We start from the raw sequence: 22,196 nt of genomic DNA on the forward strand, positions 1-22,196 counted from the left end.
CCACGCGCGGCTTATGGCTAGCCACCAAAATTGGTGTGGAACGGATGTACTTTTAGCTACCTGTAGCAAGCGACGAAATCGCGGAGTGAGCCACGCCTGGTACAGTTAGGAATGTTGCTGTTTGTACTAGTGGTTAATTAGTCCCTAAACTAGTACAGTGGGCTGGACGCTAACTAGTACTAAGACTCTTTAAGATTTCTCTAAGATTATGTTCCTGAAGTGTAAACATACCAATAAAAGTTTAATTATTGATAGGCAATTATCTGAACCAATAATTCACTAGTAACCGCACTAACATTATACCACTTTTCACCGGTGCCAGTGCGTGTAACGTGCTTACATTACAATATTTAACGGCTTTCTTCAATTTATTTGAAACGAAACTTAACAAATAAGCTGCCGAATAAACATAAAATTTTGCAGCCTACTTAAAATTAGTGACTTTCAGTTTTTAATGACGTATATTTATGCGAAATACATTGTGCATTTTCTATCCAACGCAATGCATGACTCATAACCATGACTGAGCCAGTGATCGTTCGCGCAAATCGAATTATCCTCGTGGATCGTACACTTAACATTTAGGATAGCGTAAAGTTGCCTAACCTTGGAAGAAACACGCACCTTACTGTCGTCAGTTTTACTCTGGTTCGCAGACTGAACTTGCAGTTGCTCGTCGGCCCAACGGTCGAAGTTTTTCAGTTCGCTCATCACCTCCCAAAGATTGTCTCTGCTGGTACTGCCTCTACTGGTTGCCGAAGAGCTATGACTAGAAACGTTAACATTCTCCGTGGCTCGCATCCCGTCTACTTCCTCTACATCGCTCTTAGTGTCTAGAAAGTTCTTGATATCGTAAGGCAGCGAGTTATTCTTATAGAAGAAAGGAGGCGATTGAAGCTGAGACTCGTCTTCCTTAAAATCTATCTGCTTTTGGGTAAAGGTTTCCTGCCTGTATGCTCTGCGCGAATGTCGTTTCTTAGGTTCCGAATATGATAAAGTACCGGGCATGAAGACCTGATTTTGGAAGAGGAATTGTATGTTAGGGACTGGGTCTTCCGGGTTAGCGCTTCGCGCTCGTTTTTGCGATTTCTTTTTGTACTTGACGGCTGATTTCTTTTCATAGTTGAAAGTGCGGTCGGGGTCGGCGCAATCGGTGCAGGAGATGGGTAGGGAGTGTCGGCCGCATCGTTTCTCGGGGGTGTCCGGGAGTTGCGGACCGGAGGAGCGGCGGGCCTGGAACTCGGCGAGGTCGCGCTTGTACTCGTCGGTGCGGATGGTGCCGATGTCGTCGGGAGCGTGCGGCGGGTCGGGGCTGGGCGAGCGGTGCGTGCTCACCGTCACGCGCTCCCTGTAAAATATCGAGTTGTTGTAAAACTACTGTTAAGACCGAAAAGTCCATTTAATAAGAGGTGCCCGGATCGCGTGCTGGGTGAACAAGTGAATTGCAAAGCCTCAAATATACCGACTAGATTATTATGAACTACTACTACTATTATCCTAAAGCATCTGCCTAGGCTTGTCGTTTTGCGCTGTCGATATAATATAATATCCATTTCACCGGTAACATTCTGACATGTGTGCCAGTGTGCGAGACCGATGCATCATGTTTTATCAACCATATCTACAGCAATAAAGGACCATAGCTGGGCATTAACTCGTTAATCCGTTAATCGTTAATTAACGAAGTTAAGTTTTCGAGTAACGGATTAACTTTTAAGTTAACTTTAAAAACCTGTAACGGACTTGTTAACTTCCGTTAACTTTTCTTAAGTCCGTTAATCGTTAATACCTAAGTACCTACTCACACCAAGGCCGCGCGCTGCCTCAAATATAACACTAGTATACCTTCGAGTGCTGCTGCGGAACGCCAGCGGGCTCAGCACGGTTCCATTTTTATCGACTATCACTATGCGCGTCCCTTTCGCACTTACATACTTGTTAGAACGTGACAGGCATGGTGACAAGGGATAAAAACGCGACCGTGCTAAGCCGCCTGTTTTCGGCGGGAAAAGATATTATTTCTCCAAAACGGGCGTCGCTATCAGACGACAATTTTAATATGCTCATGTTCATGAAGGGGAACATGCACCTTATGGCAGATGCTAGCGAATATATAAGGATATTAACTCTTCGATTCTGTTTGCGATTTCTTATCAGGTTGTCGTATTTAAGAGTAAAATGCCAATGACAACTTAATGTTTGTATACTACATTGAAAAACACAGATGGAGTACAGAACTTGACCACACACATTGCTAATTATTGACAGGAAGTACCGTTTGGAAAATTTTGATATTTAGGCAAGTAATAGGCCAATGTCTGGCCTACAACTAGAAAAAAAAATAGAGGTGTCACTACTTCACCACGACATAAAAAAAAATGTTTTATTTTTGTTTTACTTTTCTTTCTTTTTTTTCATATGACAATGGGTATTCGTTGTTTGAGTATCGATGCATACCTAAATAAACAACACTATTTAAAAAACTGAAGCAAATCGCTTGAATACATCCCGAAAAACAATACATTAAAGAAAAAAAAATCATAAGTCAAAAACTGTCACTAGTAGGATGTTGATACTTAGCAAAAATGTCCTTCACCATAAGAGGTACTCACAAAAAAAAACCCGAATCAAATTGACTTAAGGGCCAATTTACTATGGAAAACCGACTATGGCCTTTATGATTATTACTCCTAGTTTTATTTCTTATTGCGTATATTTACGATTTCGAGTTAACGATTAACTTTAACTTCCGTTAAAACTTTTGAAAAGTAACGTTTTAACGTTTAACGAAGTTAACTTTTTATTTAACGGATTAACGATTAACGAAGTTAACCTTTTGATTAACGGTGCCCAGCTCTGTAAAGGACAACCACAACCTGTAAAAATACCTAATACCCATTACAATCCGGCAAACAGATCACACCGCGTCAATTAAAGTTATTAGTCAATCCCGAGTTATTTTTGGCCCGTTTGATTTCTCGACAAAAACTCCGGTACTCGGAATCTGGTAAAACCGTGGGACGACACGGGTCAATGGAAACCAGAGCCCTGTTCAATACAGGGCCCTGGCGGCTTAGCACGGTCGCGTTTTTATCCCTTGTCACCATGGCTGTCACGTTCTAACAAGTACGTAAGTGCGAAAGGGACGCGCATAGTGATAGACGATAAAAATGGAACCGTGCTGCGCCCACTGGTGTATTTACAAATTGTCTATTGACAGTCATACTGTTCGGAGAACAATAATCTCCACTCGGTTTCTGGTAGATAATTAAGTTTGACGATATATCGGTTTTAATCTTAAAGTCTGATTGTGTTTGTCTGTTTTTCGTTCACAGAAGTTGGCGTATGATTGTTATGTTATAATAATATTAAAAGGTGAGGTATTGCGGCCATATTGTGTAACGTATTACCTATGCATAATGCATATGCACACACATGTTGCAATCTTTTGTCAATCGGTTATGTTGGCGTTAGAATACCATGATGGGATGATGGCTACACAATCAGTATTGTGTACCGTACCTACCGTGTGACCTGTACAAACGCGAAATTTCAGACACAGAAGCTGTTTTTTTGACACAGGGACTCCAAAAAAGCTACATCGATTAACAACGTAGGAGGAACGTTAATAGACGAAAACATGCGTTTGAACGGGAAATGCCCGTGGAATGCTCCAAAAGCGAAATCGGTAATGTCCAACCAAAAAGCGATTAAAAGAGCGGATAAACGATTTTAACGACCGACGGGTCAACCGCTACACTTTTACCGATTAACTACATCTTAAAACCACTAACAACGAGTACGATTCTAGTGTAAGGTTCCGTGCTTTACCTATCTATAATTCTATAGTTTTTATTTTACGATGACGTTGGTCCTGTTTGCTTTTATTTTGTATCATCGTGGATCAGATGTAGCTAACAATTCTTTGCCATCGTATTATCTCGGAAGCGTTCGTATTTGTCATGCTAGTTAGTTACTTCAGTCAACCTCAGTACTTTTTGTACTAAGACTGACTGAAATAGCATAACACGTTCATGCCTTTCCGTGAACGTAAAGGATTATTCACTACATCTGTTGATACAGAAAATATCCTATCCTATGACGAGCATGACGTTAAAGTTGGCTTAGCAGCAGAATCAATTCGTTAGGCGACAATGTTTTCGGGAGCCTGACATTTCCAAGTGTCCTCTATTTCATCTGGCTCTTATCTAGGAACGCATAACAATGACCAATAGTGAACACCTTGCGTAACTTTATAATTATAAAATAGAAAGCATTTTGGATCAGCTATAGTCATTGTCTGAGTGACAAGATAATGCTTACATAAATTACTAATATACCTTTAGCAAGGTCACTTGACCGCATTATCGTTCGTCCTAAAATCAGCCTTCAGGCACTAAAAACAAAGTCTACTTTTAACCGACAAGATTTAATGATATAGCACGCCTCGGAAGTTATCTTTGTATTAGCTATCTGCCCATCAATTTCGGTTATTCTGAAGCAATAAAAACAACGAATTACGGACAAATAGTCCGGCGAAAGTGAAATTCCGATATTGTTTTGAAGTTCATTGAAATATGAATGGGTTAATTAATGTAATGCAATCACGATTGATTTCTAATGTTGATTTTGTATGAGCTTCGGTAATTTTCCTTGTTTTTGAGACGATCGGTGCGTGAGAATTTTTAGGAATTACGATGTTCGTAATATTGATGGTATCTTATGTCATAAGTAGGAAGCAAAGTCATTTGCTTTTATAGTACAAAGTCGAGCAATTACTTGGTTCGGCCCGTCTGATGGTTCGTGGCAAAAACGTAGTGTGGTGTGTGGCCGGCCTAATGTTGTGGGGGTAGATATGTAGACCTAACGGCTAGGCCACGACATTGAGCGACTTGCGACGGCGGCAGCGATAACCATAGGTTGGAGCGATATACAGCGATCTTACCTTTCGTTCCCACCTATGGTTGTCGCTGCCGCCGTCGCTAGTCGCGTAATGTCGTGGCCGAGCCGTTAGGTACAAGTTGGAACCCGACGAAGGGTCGCGACTGCAGACGACGTGTCGTCAGGACACGTCGCCGCGTCATACTGATCTGCGGTCGGGCGACGCGTCGCTGACTTAAATGGTATTTCATAGAAATAGGTACATTGAAACCAGTCGTGTCGCCGCGACCTGTCGTCTGCAGTCGCGACCTGCAACCATCTAGGTAATTTATAAAGGTCATCATTATTGTGATATCATATCACACAGACATTGCAAGCATCCATTGACTACTAATGCAAGGTTTGCCACCAAATTGCAATAAAAAAAAACAGTAAATACGAGTAATTCCTTTGTTCAGCATGCGTAACGATTGCACTTGACTGCAAGGACTTGAAAATGTGCTCGTATTCCCACTGCCATAGACTTAGGTAGGTGCTAGGTATGTTACAGTCTACTGAGCTTAATAGGGTTACCAGATACAAATTTAGAATTTCCTGACAAAATTCCTGAATTTCGAATATTTTTCCTGACATTCATTTTTTGAAGACGACGAGGGGGGGGGGGGGGCGTGGGGGGGGGTCTAGCCGTTAGCGATGGTCACCCGATTGAGCCGATAGCCGCGTTTTATTAATTTAAGTTTTATTAAAATTATTTGTATTGATATAAGTAAATAAAAAGGTACATTATAAAAAAGTCTATCAATTCAAAAAAATCCTGACATTTTCGTGTTCCGTCCCCATTCCTGACAAAAGGCCAAAATTCCTGACATGTCACGAAAATTCCTGTCATCTGGTAACCCTAACTGAGCTGAACAATCAACTTATATAAACACTACCATAGTATAATATGGGTATTATTTTTAATGTATCCTTTTTAATAACAGCATGGTGGCCTCCTGGTGGGCATATGATGAATGTTAACTCAAAGTATAGGTACCTATGATAAAAAAAAGATATACCTACATAAAGAAAAGAAGCTTATAGGTGTGTGGCGTTTGTAGTTTAGGAGGAAGATTATCCTTTTCTACAAATTTTCAAATTCTTATATGCCTATTCTTAAATTTGCAAAAAATCATTGAACAAAAGCTACCCACAAAGTACAACAAACTTATGTGGCGACTTTATTATGTGGGTAGACCAGTCAATGTGAAAAAGGTGAGAAATGGTCATTTTAAAGTGCTGCTAAGAAAAGAGGCGACCAAACATTTATTTTTACTTTTTACAGCTAATTAAAAGCTCTGGTTATGAAATACATTTTGACCCTAATCCTCAAAAGGTACTTATATATTTTTTTTAGGTTCTATTTAGTCTAGTAAAACTATGTGTTATTATTTTTTTAATAGTAATTTAATAGTAATTATTGGTTAACAGTCAAAAGTGAAGTAGATTCTTATAAGAACCAAGATATATCCTTACATTCAAAATAAATATGAAATAATAGTCTAATACCTACCTACTTATATCTTACATAATCTGTTCAATTCAAACTTACCAAATAGTTTTAATAATGATTATTCTCATCAAAACCTCGAGCACACTGCATGTATCATGCACCTGACTGATTCAGACATACAGACAGACTGCAATTAAAGTGCAGAAAAAAAATTCAACAATCCAACCAACTCCTGGCTACAATGTGTGGCCTCGGGCCATTCAAAGATGGCCAAGTATTGTACTTGTACAGTACACCAGTATTGTCCACATACAATTAAAATGGATCAAACATTTCTGGAGGCTTGGTGTATTGGGCAGGCCTAACAATGAGATGACATCAATTAACAAATACCTCTTATAGAAGGGGACATACAAAATGTGTTTTTGTGAAAAGTAGGTGAGTGATAGTTAATCAAAATAAATTTTGTAAAAAATCTTTTCAAACTCAAAAAGAAAGTTAGTTTCACTTTATTAGATTTACTTTTATTAATGAAAATAATGCAAAGTAATAATGATGGAAAGTTGATACACATTTCACTCCATACTAAAATTATTAAATACCAGTGTCTGCCTTAACTGCTTATTACCTTTTCATGGCTAACTATGGAAACTACTGAACCAATTTCGATAAAATTTGGCTTGTACAGCTTACACCCTGGATGGTCAAAGGCTACTTTGGAGGGGGGAGAGAGGTAAACATATCAGTCCAATTCTGACGCGAGCAATGCCGATGCCGCGGGCATAGCTAGTATGGTAACAAAACAATAAATCCGCATTTATGACATTAGAGATGAAGTAACACTCGACTACCTACTTTATTGTAAAATACATGGTGTCATTTTTTAAGGTATTTCATCATCACTGAAATATACGAATATACAATTTTTATCGAAATACGAACAACCCATAAAACACTAAAGTCCGTAAAACAATAAAATGAGCAAGTACAGAAAAAGTTATAAAAGTTAAACAAAAAGTACGTACTTACCGGCGCAACCACTTGAAAACTCCCATGTCGTGTAGCGAAGCCACTTTTTTGTTAGAATATGAACCATACAGTAATAAACAACACTACACGCGCATGGTGCGCAATTAGCAACTAATCAAGTAACTTTTCAACTAAAACAAAGTCGCGACAGAAGCACGCGGAACATTACCGGCGCATTAGAGGGCCTACACTTATAAAAAACGTCTAGCAACAATGACCACTGATATATTGTGCGGTCAGACAAAACATCACGAACAACACGGCATTCGCAATGAACTGAATTCTGTTTTTTGTACAAATTACTTTTCGTCGCGCTCCGGTGATCCACTTCATCCGCCGGTCGGGCCTCGCTCGCTCGTCGTTCTAGTCTACCGCGGTCACAGGCGGCTCAGCGATTGTACGAACCACACAACAGACAATACAAAAAAGAAAAAGTAATTTGTAAAGAAATTAGAAGGTAGTAGTTTAACACGTTTGTGGGTGGGTGGTATATGAAACATAAAATGATTATTTACTTCTCTTTTGACGTTTCCGTTTCTGACCGGCATTTCAGAATTTTCACAGCTTTATACTCGTACAGAAACTTCTTCATTCGGCTTTAAACAGATTAACCACTTTATATAACAAATTTATCAAAATGAAAGTAACGCAAGCGTGATTGTTATAATTATTATTGTATACAAACAATCGACTTCAAGTTGACTGAAATTAAAATGGATGTCAAAACCATGTCGGAAAATAAACAATATTCACATATATATTTCATTTAGTAAGAATATAGTTAATGGAACTAGTTTTATATTTCGTTCCTCTAATTAATATATCAGTGAATAGTAAATAGAAATCACATTTCAGTTTTTTAATTAAATGAATTCTAACTTGACTATTTTCCGTTTTCCCGCCAGACCAGTGCTACCCAAAGAAAAAGATTGTTACCATGTGCGCAAACCCGCGCTTGCTGGGTAATTGGCGCCATGTGCAAGAGCCTGAAATTAACATTGACACAATATTTTATTACATTTATGATAGAAGCAATGCATTGTACTTCATGGCGTTGCTAACATTTATCATCAATTTATTTTTAGGACATTTTAAAGTTTTGAAGGTTATTGAAGATGCGTTAATTTTTATCGATACTTTTGTGTCTATTTTGGTACATTATCGTCACTAGCACTACTTTTTTTCCTGGCACTGGTACGTTTTATCTGTCAAAGTCAATTTTAATTTTCGAAGGACATGTTTACGTTGAGTTTGAGTTGTATTTATTATTTGCTCCCAATTTTGTAAATCAATTTCAATGGACGAATTAAAAGGACCTACTATCCAAATAGTACTTCATGTAAAAGAAGGTAAATCCAGTTTGCGAAACGACTGCGTGGCATTAAAATATATTTTTTGTTGTAACTTGTACTCGTTTTTTAGGTCTTGGATTTGGTTTCTTGAGGGCTCCTTTTATTGTAAGTGGATCTTTAAATGGATATATGCTGGAGACGGATCCAGTTGTGCCCTGCCATGCACCTAGTTTCGACGCTGAACTTGTCTGGGAGGCCGATAAACGACGATTTCGTAGGTAGGATTGGTTTGGTTTAATTTATTGGAAAACGAATTAATGAACGAGTTACGATTACGTTAAACAAATTTTATCCACATTATAATTATACATAAATATATATTATGTATAACCTTCGTAAACATGAGTAAATATTAAAGTAAATGTATGATATTTCTTCAGCCTTCGAGTCCAGAATGTCCCCATCAAAGTGGAAGTGTTCACAATGGGAACTCAGGGCCGAAAGGATAAAGTGGGTTACCTGCTGCTCAGTCTCCTCGGAGCGCAGCCCTGTCCTGCCACCAAGATTGTTGATGTAAGTCAGTTAACATTACTTTTGAGAGATTCAAACTTTATTAATTTGATATTTCACAAAATGCTGATGTTCATGCTTTTGTGAGTTTTGTGACTACAGATTGCAGTAAATTTACTGTGACTACAAAATTTACTATGACAGGACCCCTCTATACTATCTATTCTCTTTGGTTATATTCACTGTCCCTGCCTAGTATATGGGTCACGACAAGCCTCTGTTACAAAGCCACCACGGCAAGCCTCTATTCATTTATTTATTTATATTTGCTGAATTCAAAGAGCTCAGTCCGGATTTTGCAAGTACATAGAATAACCAGCAGATAACAAGGTTTTCCATGAAACCAATAATGCTTTGAGATTACTTACCATTTATGTGTATTGTGTACAGTCAATGTCAAAGATATGTTTACACTTTTGCACCTTACTCCTTTATAATAAGGCGAAAAATGTAAACATATCTTTGACGTTGACTGTACATGTTGCTGGCCTAATATTACAGGGTTCTATGTTTCACTTTTATCAAACTGAAATTTGAACATTGTCATAGTGACATGAAGTCGAATTTAAACTATCTTGAAAATGTAACATAGAACCCTGTAATATTGGGCCAGCGAATGTGTATGACTACACTATGCTGAAGTCAAGACTTTTATTTTGTATGTTTCCTGTTCAGGTGCGGCATTCGTGGCACCGGTTGCTAGGAGTAAAGTCGGAGGGAAAGTGCTGCCACCCGCAGCTCATGCTCAGCCTTTCTGTTGAGGACCGTGTCAACACAATCACTCCTGTAATTATAGAAATTACTGATTTATTATCTGTAACTTTTATTATGGATGACTTAAGATATAATGTCGCTGTGGCCCGGTGGCCGAGTGGTTCAGGCACCTGCCGCGATAGCAGAGGACGCTGGTTCGATTCCAGCCTGGGGCACTGGAGGCCTTGGTCACTTTTTCTTAGTATATGATATTTATTTCAGTTTATAATTTATATACTTAGTAGTATTTCTACTTGATAAAAAAAAAACAAATTTAAATATTTCCTGGAAAATAATTTAATTTGTTCAAATACTTCATAGTATAATATAGATAGATGTAGACACATCAAATTGCCTAAAATTCCATTTCAAAATCCAGAGATAGAGAAAATTGGGGACTACGTCTGGGAGTATGTAGAACTGGTCACGTGACTTCGTCCCCTTTCGTCTTAAATAAATATGAGCTTACATATGACAATGAGACTATACTCAGAGACAAGTAATAATACAATCACTAGTCTGTGTGCCAGTTTGCAATAAAGTGGTATTTTATTTTCAGAGGAATGAACTGCGCATGTTTCATAGCAACGACGTGGCTTACCCGACTACTTGCAACACGGTCAATCCCACTGCTGGACTGTTACTCACACTTAGTAAGTACAAACAGGAACAATCCTACTGTACCGGTGGACCTTATTACAAAAGGCTTAAGGCCCACCCAAGCAAACATTTTTGGTCAATATTCCGATAAAGGTACCTATTTTCGGTCGCAAATATGTGCCTTTATCGGAATATCGACCAAACATGTTTGCTGGGACCGATGTACCGTTAACAGTGTGGACGATGGTACATATCTGAAAACATAGGCAAAGATCGGTTTTCTTAGGATAGCGGTGCCGTCATATAGCGGCCGTCTCCATAAATAAGAGAATATTGTCAAAGTAAATTATGTACTACATGTACAGTACTTCTACTTTGACAATATTCCTCTAGTCTAAATTCTCTTTGGTCCGTACGTTGCTTTTTTGGTACATATGTGAAAACATAGGCAAACAAAAACGGCGTAAGATTCTTTTTCGCTGGGCATAGGTATAGTCTGCATCAATAATAGCGGATGAAACTATGCGTTAAATATATCTTCCATTCTAATAACTTCACAAAAAGAGATATATAAAATTATTAGGGTTGGGAGATAATTTTAGCATATTATTTTATTTGTTATTAATTATGCTGTATGTATCAATTGTTTTCAGATTTTTAAAAGTCATACTTATTTTATCTCATGGTAGGTACAGTCAACGGTAAAAATATGGGTGTACAAATCATTTCAAAAATATGTCCCATAACTCTTATGTCAGTGAATTAAGAACTATGGGACATATTTTTGAGTAAGTTGTCTACACCCATATTTTTACCGTTGACTGTACTGTGATTTGCAGTACAGTCTGTAAATATAATATCGTTGTAAAATGGGGTAACTGGGAACAGAGGGATAATTTTAGACAGCATTTTTTCACTATGAACTCAGCTAGGTGAAAGATCAGGAAATTTATTTAATAAAAAATATAATAATGGGATAATTAAAATGTAGAAAATCAATAAACTAAATCAAATAAGGTTTTAATACTGAACACCCTGCAAACGCCATACAACGTATAGTTACTGAATTTCCCGTTAGATGTCGCTGTACTCTCCGCGTTGGAATCGTACATCGCGGTGTTAAGATTTTTCCCGGTTTAGTGACCCTCCGGCCGTACTGTTGTGAACTCATACTTACCTGGCATAGGGGATACCGTGATCAAGAAGGCGGTTCCCCCAGGGCGAGACTCTTCCATTGCACTGCGGTTGGGTTGACCCTTGCGATTATCCCTAATGTGGATAACTCGGATGCGTAATTTTTGGTAGTGGGGACTGCGTACGCGCTGTCCCCCCATAATATAAATAAACATTAGGATCCGACTTTTCGTATGGGATGCAGTTCTATTTCAACTAATATTTTTTTATTACATGCTGCAAAGAGGATTTGAAGTAGAGAGTTGTAGCTACAGTTCATTTACTGCCATCTTTCGACAGAAGATTAAACCTGTTTGAACGCCATTTGACTTTGATCCTTATTCTTTAACTGATATGTGTTAACTTTTTAAATATTAATATTCACGCCATCTACTCGAGCATAGGCTGAAGGTTGTGGCGCCATCGCTCGAAAACATGGAACTATACCTTTGGCCTATAGTCGAGTAGATGGCGTGAATATTAATATTTAATAAGTTAACACATCAGTGAAAGAATAAGGATCAAAGTCAAATGGCGTTCTAACAGTTTTATGTTCTGTCGAATGATGGCAGTAAATTTACAGTGGCTACATAATTTACTTGGACAATCCGTCTCTATAGACTTTATTCTCTTTGCATGCTGTAATAAGGGGTTAAGTTTTAAATTCCCGTCATTATATTATTCTCTGTCCCCAGCTCCACACTTACCCAGCTAGAGTACAGGAGATCGGCGCTTGTACATTTTTGAATGAATGTTTTTTTTTATTTCAGGCAACTAGTGGCCCATACATAAATACCTTAAAACTATTTATTTATTTATTTTTGCCTCCACATTGTATAAGCAGTGTTGGTCGAACGTTAATTGCAATTAACCATTATAAATAGAACCGTAAACCGTAACGGACGGTTACAGTTTACGATTTAATTTATAATGGTTAATGGCCAATAATGGTTAATTGCATTAACGTTTCGGCCAACACTGGTATTAAACATGAACACTTTCCTTAATACATCAAAGCCGCTGTCTTTTCAGATGAATACATAGCAGAAAGCAAGAAGACAGTATCGAGCCCCGACCTGCAGCCTAACCTGCTATGCGATGAGGGGCTCATACAGATCGGCGGTGGGAAGCATCTGTTCGTGCTGAGTTTCGTCATTGGCTCTGTCGAAAACATTGACATGGTAACAAGTCTCTAATAGTCCATGAGCATATACTTATATTACTAGAAGCGTGGTACGGGCATGTGATGCGGATGCGGAGGGATGAAACTCATGTGACGAGAAAGGTATTGCGAATGAATGTGGAGGGAGGTACGAGGAAAGGAAAAGTTGGATGGACTGTGTGAGAGGTTGGATGAAACGAACGCAAGTGAATGATGAGATGACGGGCGACAGAGAGGTATGGGAGAGAAAGACATGCTGCGCCGACCCCAAGTGAATGGGACAAGGGCAAGAGAATGATGAGAAGTCATTGATATAGAATAAGAACTGGATACCCAATCAGCCGCAAAAAATGGCCCCGCAAAAGTAACGTTAAAACAGATCACGCGTTACTTTTTCGTTTAGTCTTGTATGGACCGCTCAAATGTGAAGTTGTCAACAATGTCGTAAAATGGTCGTCAAAATATGCAAAAATAACAATGATAAAATAAGGAAAAAGCTTGGAATGTATTTCTTTCGGTTAGTTCTTTGGATAGCCTTACATAATTTATGTAATCTGGTGGTAATTTCATGGTTTTGTATAAATTATTTTGTTAGTACCAAAGAAGGGATGTGAAGGAACAAAAATCTAATGAGTCGATGTGAGGTCAATACTTTTTTTATTTTTATATGGAATTCGTAAGATATAATATTATGTTTAAATTCAAGATTTCCAAGAAAACCTATGCGACGTGCTGAGTGTACTGCTATTATAGCAAGAGATAGGGGTGATGCAGTTTTAAACAAGGCAAAACGGCACTTGTGTGTTCGGCGCATTTCCCTGTTTCCGACATATACACGACCAATAAGGGCTTACATCGACTAACTGTAAATGTTAAACCTGTCTGAACACAGTGACAACCACAGGATTTTCTTGATAAAGACCATAACCAATCAGTACCAGTAGCGACCTGAATATCCCCGTGCACTATACGAGTATTGCAAAGAACGAAAGTGCGAAGATTATGTAGATCTAAAATACACAGTTATTTAATAAGTTGAATTTATTTCAAGGAAAATAGTATTTAAAGACGTACCTATATATACTTACTTATTAAAAATATATTTGTTTTATGTAACTTAAACGGGTTGTTACCATGAATTAATTTTATTTGAACTCCCGATCAAATTAAATTGATTCATTTATTACTTTGGGTTTTCTGTACAGTAATACCTATTAAAATGTACCAAAGGGACTCCATTCGTTCATTATTCTCATTTGACGTTGTTTGACGTAAATACAAAGGTGAAGTTACGTTTAGTGTCATCGGACTTAAAGTTTTAACAGTGTTGGTACTAATGTTTACAAATTTGACACTTAATGCTTACGACAGTAAGTTCTTTTCCGTACAAAACATTTATCTTGACTCAAAATTTACGTAAGCGTTTTTATCATCAATGCAAATTTGCCGCTACTGTCATTCTGACCCACATTTTGTTGACGTTTTTGTTCCGCTCTGTGTGTCTATTTCTAATATTAAGTCAGTGTGAGAAGTCTATTTAAAGCAGATACATTCAGAGGCGGTATCATGGTCGCATTTTTATCACTTGTCATGTCATGCGTTACTTTCGCACTTACATACTTGTTAGAACGTGACAGGCATGATGACAGATGATAAAAAAACCGACCATCTTAGGCCTACTGGTTACTGCTTACTCATCATTACTGACCTAGGACTGACCTCCTTTTACGGTACAATAGTTTCCCGCATTAGACCAATGCATTTTCGGTATTTCACATATATGTAGGTAAGTATGTACCATACACCTTTGGACTTCAGTTTTCTTACGCTGAAAGTGATTGGTGAATATCAAACGACAAGTCCCGCGTAGATATTGGTACAATCAGAGGTCTAAAGCCTCAAAAGTGGTTTGTTAATTTTATGTATTCATGGTTTTTTACAGCTTATACCTGACTATGCCACCCGAAAAGATGCTACTGACTGTTATGTTTCATACACCGTCTTCACGCATACCATTACAACCGACAGGTAAATTATGTTCGATTTATACCCACTTTACATACAGGGTATTAACTTTGAAATGGATCCTATAATAATATTTTTTTTGAATCCTGACTGATATGCATTTAATTGTTCCAAATTTGCCCTAGGAATGCGTCGATTTCAAAAAGACTATACTTTGACCTTTAAAATAATATCACTAGATGGCTCTGTCCTTTAATGTTTTAGGATTTTATATTTATTATTGAACTACGTACGTGTTCATTATGCTTACTTTGTATTCGTGTCTGTGAAAGCGATCAGGCAAGACCAATTTCGAATGACGAAGTTATTTAAGTGTACAGAATCTCGTCAGTTTTTATACACTGTATAAAAAAATATACACATGATCAAAAATAGCGCCATCTATAAAAAATATTACGCAGGCCCTACGAAGTATTGTATGGCGATAATTTTTTTGTAAGTATATTTTAATGTCCGTTTTTAAACACTTTTTTGTCTCGTTTTCCAGAGTGAGTGTGACGGTGACGGGCTCAGGTGCGGCGGCACTATTCAACCAGCGCACGTCGCTGCGGCTGCGGGCAGACCTCTCCACACTCGGGCGCTACTTCGCCGAGTGCCCGAGTCTGGTCACCACCGTGCGCGCCACGGACCGGGACGTCGGTATGTCTGTCTTAACTGAGGTCCTTGGCAGTACCGTCTTTACCATAATGGCACACGGGGCCCGTGCCCAGTGCGGGGGCAACCTCAGGGGGCCCCAAAGGACAGACAGTAACAGTATATTCGATTACTCATAATAAATAGAAGATCATAGTAGAAAAATGTTAGTTTAATTCGCTTTCTTTACTTTCCTAAAGGGCCCCAAATTCTTATGTGCCCAAGGGCTCCAGCATAGTTTAAGACCACCCTGGTCCTATGGAACAAAATTTGCCAGCCAAAAGACCTTGAGATTTTACAATTAAAATTTAATTTAGTTTTTCATTGCTGACTCGATATTATACACACAGCACAAGGTCTTAACCGAGGGCCTAAAAAAATGCTCCTAACGAATTCGCTTGATGTGGAACCGCTCAAGAGCAATGTATTCGTTCACAAGGCAGTAGCGTCTTCCTAAATAAAAAATAAAACTTAATTCTAAAATTGTTGTGGGCACTAATTATAGACTATAGAGCAATTGTCATTGATTTGACCTATCGACCCAAAGAAAAAACTATCACTGTTTGGCATAGTCCTCCTAACTGTGCTTTTCCTTTCAACTATTACAGTCATAATATAGTTTTTCATTACCGATAATTTTATTCTCACGAATTTTAATAAAATACTGAGTACACTAGCGCCATCTGTTTTTGATGTCAGAAACTGTTGTTTCGTTAAACTTTTAAATATATGTTCTCTTGGATATCTTATACATGTATGAATCTATCAGCTTCGGAAACTGACAATTTAAAATCCCCATAATACAAGATGAACTGAAGGGAATTAATAATTACTATGTATTATTCCTAGGTATATGCAGCATGGATCTCCGCAAGCTAGTCCCGACCGACAACATTGAACACTTCCTCAACAACTTCTGCAACGAGCCGCAAGCAATATCCATACACGAGCGCTGCTTCATACTACGCACAGACGGACAACGAGACGGGGACCGGAAACCATATGTCGATGTTGATATGAGCCTTAAATACGTCGGGGTACAGACTGAACCTACGGTAAGTCTAAACTTCAGTAATGGATGGACATTCGCAAGCTAGTCCCGACCGACAACATTGAACACTTCCTCAACAACTTCTGCAACGAGCCGCAAGCATTATCCATACACGAGCGCTGCTTCATACTGTGCACAGACGGATGAGACGGGGAACGGAAACCATATGTCGATGTTGATATGAGCCTTAAGTACGTCGGGTCGGGGTACAGACTGAACCTACGGTAAGTCTATGAACTTCAGTAATGGATGGACATTCGCAAGCTAGTCCCAACCGACAACATTGAACACTTTCTCAACAACTTCTTTGAAATTAGTGTTTATGCTAATTACAATATGCAAACGAGATTAAACGCGTCTTGAATGTATTTTGATTAACTATAACAGAATACATATCGTTTTTATTACCGATAATTTTATTCTTTCACGAGTTTTTAACCATATACTGAGTACACTAACGCCATCTGTTTTTGAAGTCAGAAACTGTTGTTTACAGTAAGAAATCACCGTATTATAGGAAATGTAAAATAATATGTGTATGTATACAGAAAGATCAGAAAAAGATATAAAGTACTTTGCAGATAGATAAGCGTCAGATCGATTTTCCTAAAACAAAATAATTATGATGTCTAATCTAAAATTAGTGCCCTGCTCATAGTATACTAGCGCCATCTATTGACTCATGGCAAATTTACAAGTTTAAAACATTATTACACCATGTAGGAGCAAAATAGTAATGTTTTGTTATCAAATATCAATAATCATCATCATCACACCCTTTAAAATATGTTTTGTGTACTTTATTTTATGTCATCTCATCATGTAATGCATATTTGTGGGCTAACTGAATGGTGGTGATAAAAATTAAAAATATATCAAGTTTATGATTAGCCAAAACTGCCAATAGGCAGATCCTTTGACGCGAAAGAAGAATATATGCGCGATTAAAAGCAAGCCGTGCACCCTGCTTATAGTGTGATAGTAGTGAATTTAAACTAAATGGGGAAAAGTGGAATTGACTTGGGCAGCGACACATGCAAGAATATTTTACGAGTAAAACAAATCATAACGTCATATTTCGGATCTTGATAACAATATTCAGTTGTATTATCGCCAACGTCCATACCACGTTGAATACACCGGTTCTCGTCCGATCACCGAAGTTAAGCAACGTCGGGCGAGGTCAGTACTTGGATGGGTGACCGCCTGGGAACACCTCGTGTCGTTGGCTTTTTGGTACCATATTCTAAAATCTTTAAGTAACTTTTAATATTTTTTTTGTTCTTTCACTTTGGGCCCGATCCATGAATAGTGAAAGTCACAAAGAAAACATTCTGTATAGGCAAATATTTTCTTAAAGTAATTACTACAGAATATTCACTATACATAATATGCAAAACGAGGCACACATCTACAGTTTTGTATTTTCCCTAAGGATGCAAATCAAGAACAAAACATTTTCCTATCAGAATGACTAATGAGGTTAAACCTCAGAAAAGTCTGGAGTCTGTGTTATATCTTCCACCCCACTTGCTTAGTTAATTTTTTTTTATTATTACATAAATTCGCAAAACATAATAAATACAAAGCTAATCTAAAATTAGTGCCCTGCTCATACGAGGGGCGTTCAATAAAAAGTGAGAATGAGTATTTTATATACAACTTTTATTAAATGTTATTTTATTTTTCGACATAGTCATCTTTTATCATAATACACTTTGTATATCTTTTTTCTAAACTTAAAATTCCATTTCTAAAAAAGGTTTCATCTTGAGTACTTAAAAAATCTTGTACTGCAGCGACTACCGCGTCGTCGTCTTCAAATTACTTGCCTCTTAGGTATTCCTTCAATCTCGGAAATAGGTAGAAATCACTAGGGGCGAGGTCTGGTGAATACGGAGGATGCTTAAGGATATCGAACCCAGCATCACGTATTGCAGCCATTGCAACGGCGGACTTGTGTGCCGGTGCATTGTCCTGATGGAACAACACAATTTTCGAGAGTTTACCTCGCCGTTTTTCACGGATCTCATTGCGCAATGTTGCTATTTGTTTGGCATATAAAGTGCCCGTAATAGTGGCTCCATGCTCGAGATACTCATTCATTACGACCCCTTTACCATCCCAAAAAACTGAGCCCATGACCTTACCGACAGATGGGGCCCCACCTTGGATTTCTTCGGAGTTGGAGATGATGGGCTTTTCCATGTCATAGACTGCAGTTTCGTTTCAGGGTCGTAATGATGGAGCCATGTTTCGTCCATTGTTATAAATCGCGCCAAAAAAAGTTCCCGGTCTTGCTGTATCAGGTCCAAAGCTTCTTGGCAAATCTCGACTCTAGTTTGTTTTTGCGTGTCAGTAAGCATTCTGGGTACCCAACGCGCTGATACCTTTTTCATACCCAGCGTCCATGTAAAATATTATGCACGTTCCCCGTTGAAATCTTTACATTTTCAGCAATAAAACGAACCGTGACACAACGATCCGCCAAAACTAAGTTTTCGACTTTTTTCACATTTTTTTCAGTTACTGCTGTAGTAGGGGTCCGGAGCGGGTGTCATCCATGGTCGAAGTTCTTCCACGTCTAAATTCGGCGCACCAACGTGCGACTGTCGAATACGGAGGAGCATTAGACCTTAAAGTGTCCCGTAAATCTAAATTGACTTGGTCCGTAGAAATTTTTTTCAAACAAGTATTTAATAACGGCGCGCAGTTCAATTTTCTCCATTTTCGCTAACGTACTCAATAGCATAGCAAAGAAATCGCCGTATTTTTTTTAAACAGAAAACAGTTCGTTTTTCTTTCATGGCAATCAGCTAGGTAGATTAGCTTTACCGGCCAGTATTTACTTTCCTAATATTTAAAGAGTTTGCATCTCATTCTCATTATATATTGAACGCCCCTCGTACTACACTAGCGCCATCTATTGACTCATGGCAAAGTTACAAGTTTAAAACATTATTACACCATGTAGGAGCAAAATAGTAATGTTTTGTTATCAAATATCAATAATCAATACACGCTTTAAAAATATGTTTTATATGCTTTATGTCATCTTGTAATGCATTTTTAAGGGCTATCTCAATGGTGGTGATAAAATTTAAAAATATATCAAGTTTATGATTAGCCAAAAGGCTTATCCTTTGACGCGAAAGAAGAATGCGAGATTATAAGCAGGCCGTGCACCCCGCTTATAGTGTGATGGCAGTGAATTTAAACTAAATGAGGCAAAGTGGATTTGACTTGGGCAGCGACACTTGCGTGAATATTTTAAAACAAATCATGACGTCATATTTCTGATCTTGGTAACAATAATAAGTTATATACTTTCATGATCATGACGTCATATATCTGATCGGAATAACGAAATTCGGTTGTTCTGTCGCCAACGTCCATACCACGTTGAATACACCGGTTCTCGTCCGATCACCGAAGTTAAGCAACGTCGGGCGAGGTCAGTACTTGGATGGGTGACCGCCTGGGAACACCTCGTGTCGTTGGCTTTTTGCTATTTTTTTTTATACCTACCTAATGCAATGGCCTTTTTTATATTTATAAAACTTGACTGTTCAAGTGTCCACTTTTATAAATACAATATAATGCCGTGTTTAAAAACTGGCGAGTAATTTTGACGCAGCAGTCTTATCTTATATTTATTATGTGCACAAAATGAGGCACTAAACTATAGTTTAGCCATAAAACAATGCCGAACAACTTATTCTTATCATAATGACTAGTTAGTTACATACAATTTACCGCTATGACGTCATATTTCTGATCAGGATAATATTATTCAGTTGTATTGTCGCCAACGTCCATACCACGTTGAATACACCGGTTCTCGTCCGATCACCGAAGTTAAGCAACGTCGGGCGAGGTCAGTACTTGGATGGGTGACCGCCTGGGAACACCTCGTGTCGTTGGCTTTTTGCTATTTTTTTTAATACCTACCTAATGCAATGGTGTGCTTACCCTTTTGTATATTTGTAAAACTTAACTGTTCAAGTGTGCACTTTTATAAATACAATATAATGCTGCGTTTAAAAACTGGCGAGTATTTTTGACGCAGCAGTCTTATCTTATATTATGTGCACAAAATGAGGCACTAAACTATAGTTCAGCCATAAAACAATGCCGAACAACTTATTCTTATCATAATGACTAATTTTGTTAAATACAATTTACTGCTATGACGTCATATTTCCGATCAGGATAATATTATTCAGTTGTTCTGTCGCCAACGTCCATACCACGTTGAATACACCGGTTCTCGTCCGATCACCGAAGTTAAGCAACGTCGGGCGAGGTCAGTACTTGGATGGGTGACCGCCTGGGAACACCTCGTGTCGTTGGCTTTTTTGTATCCTTATTCTAAAATCTTTAAGTACTCTTAATTTTTTTTTGTTCTTTCACTTTGGGCTGACCCATGAATAGTGAATGTCACAAAAAAAAACATCCTGTATAGGCAAATATCTTCTTAAATTAATTAGGCTGCTATTTAACTGATCACCAGATTTAGTAAAATTTAATACCAAAAAAATCTATTTTACCACCCTTAAATCATGAATGATCACCAAAATTATAACACCATTTTAATGTGAAATGATTACCTATTTTATTACATTTTACTATCCTTTTAAAGGAAATGACACCAAACTAATCATTATTAACCCAAAAATAGTCAATGATTACCAAATTTCAAACCCCATTTTAATGTGAAATGATAACCAAATGTTTACATCTTGCTATCCTATTAAAGAAAATGACACCAACATAATCATTGTAAACCCAAAAATAGTAAATGACCACCAAAATTAGAACTCCATTTTAATGTGACGTTCCACGGGAAAAGGTACCTTATGAGGGTTTCTAGTTTCGGAGATATTAAATGTTTTGTAAAGAGGTGAAAAAATGCTCAATTTTTTTTTATTGTGTGATCTGAAACCTTAATGCGTAACGTTTGTTTACCTGTTTTTATTTTTGTTATAAGTTAGTTATAAGCCTAGTAATGTCGTCTCAGAGTTTAGTAGAAAAGGTACCTTATGGAAAAAAGATTGAAAATTCCCAAAAAAACTAGTCAATACGGGAAAAGAAGTTTGGTAGAGAACTGTATTAGCATTCTGCAAAACTAATTTGATAATTTCAGTTCTGGTTGGGGCGCCTCGCAAATATTATAACCGTACATAGACTGACATCACAAATCCAAGTAGACTGCTATTATACCAAAGTTACTCTCGTCAAGTCTTTCTTAACTAGAATAATCTTCATTTGGTTTGGTCGCATGCAGTAAATCAGCCATTGGTTTGCTGAAAAATGCCAATACCCGACGCATTACCTTATGGAATATCTGAGGTCATTGAACCTCAATGCCGCTTATCTTCAATAGCAACCGAAATATATTATTGATAGGAAATAGACGATTTATACCATCTTAACCCCAAAATATTATTAGTTTATCCTAACTGTTCCATCATCATCATGCCTCATCATGTAACTTGACCACAAGGTACCTTTTCATTACATACAAATGATTGG

General features: G+C 37.9%; 2 protein-coding genes and 5 non-coding genes across 9 annotated transcripts in view; 6 read left to right on the forward strand and 1 right to left on the reverse strand.

The window, feature by feature from the left end:
- LOC134798762 (uncharacterized) overlaps positions 1-8,285 on the reverse strand; it is a 43,353-nt gene extending 35,068 nt beyond the window's left edge. The window contains exons 1-2 of one of the 3 annotated variants that reach the window (XM_063771137.1): positions 7,918-8,285; positions 625-1,348 (exon numbers count right to left, since the gene is read on the reverse strand). In XM_063771137.1, coding sequence (XP_063627207.1) covers positions 625-1,348; positions 7,918-7,994 — 801 coding nt within the window. In that variant the 5' untranslated portion in view covers positions 7,995-8,285. Of the gene's footprint in view, positions 1-624; positions 1,349-6,472; positions 6,754-7,402; positions 7,817-7,917 lie in introns of those variants that run through there. The other 2 variants (XM_063771139.1, XM_063771138.1) reach the window with 2 other exon arrangements.
- A 302-nt stretch (positions 8,286-8,587) lies between these two features.
- The window catches only part of LOC134798765 (centrosomal protein of 120 kDa-like), a 30,551-nt gene continuing 16,942 nt past the window's right edge, over positions 8,588-22,196 (forward strand). Inside the window, exons 1-9 of the mRNA XM_063771141.1 lie at positions 8,588-8,751; positions 8,825-8,972; positions 9,135-9,267; positions 9,940-10,050; positions 10,577-10,670; positions 12,823-12,971; positions 14,895-14,980; positions 15,465-15,616; positions 16,460-16,665. Of these exons, the coding sequence (XP_063627211.1) occupies positions 8,700-8,751; positions 8,825-8,972; positions 9,135-9,267; positions 9,940-10,050; positions 10,577-10,670; positions 12,823-12,971; positions 14,895-14,980; positions 15,465-15,616; positions 16,460-16,665 (1,131 nt within the window). The 5' untranslated portion in view covers positions 8,588-8,699. The remainder of the gene's footprint in view (positions 8,752-8,824; positions 8,973-9,134; positions 9,268-9,939; positions 10,051-10,576; positions 10,671-12,822; positions 12,972-14,894; positions 14,981-15,464; positions 15,617-16,459; positions 16,666-22,196) is intronic.
- LOC134799053 (U1 spliceosomal RNA) lies at positions 11,787-11,948 on the forward strand. The gene has a single exon (XR_010145323.1). It is a non-coding gene; the product is annotated as a U1 spliceosomal RNA (small nuclear RNA).
- On the forward strand, positions 17,774-17,892 carry LOC134799042 (5S ribosomal RNA). Its single transcript, XR_010145313.1, has one exon. It is a non-coding gene; the product is annotated as a 5S ribosomal RNA (ribosomal RNA).
- Positions 20,046-20,164, forward strand: LOC134799044 (5S ribosomal RNA). The gene has a single exon (XR_010145315.1). It is a non-coding gene; the product is annotated as a 5S ribosomal RNA (ribosomal RNA).
- LOC134799045 (5S ribosomal RNA) lies at positions 20,469-20,587 on the forward strand. The gene has a single exon (XR_010145316.1). It is a non-coding gene; the product is annotated as a 5S ribosomal RNA (ribosomal RNA).
- On the forward strand, positions 20,898-21,016 carry LOC134799046 (5S ribosomal RNA). Its single transcript, XR_010145317.1, has one exon. It is a non-coding gene; the product is annotated as a 5S ribosomal RNA (ribosomal RNA).

This window comes from Cydia splendana, chromosome 17, assembly GCF_910591565.1.
Source record: "Cydia splendana chromosome 17, ilCydSple1.2, whole genome shotgun sequence".
NCBI lineage: Eukaryota > Metazoa > Arthropoda > Insecta > Lepidoptera > Tortricidae > Cydia > Cydia splendana.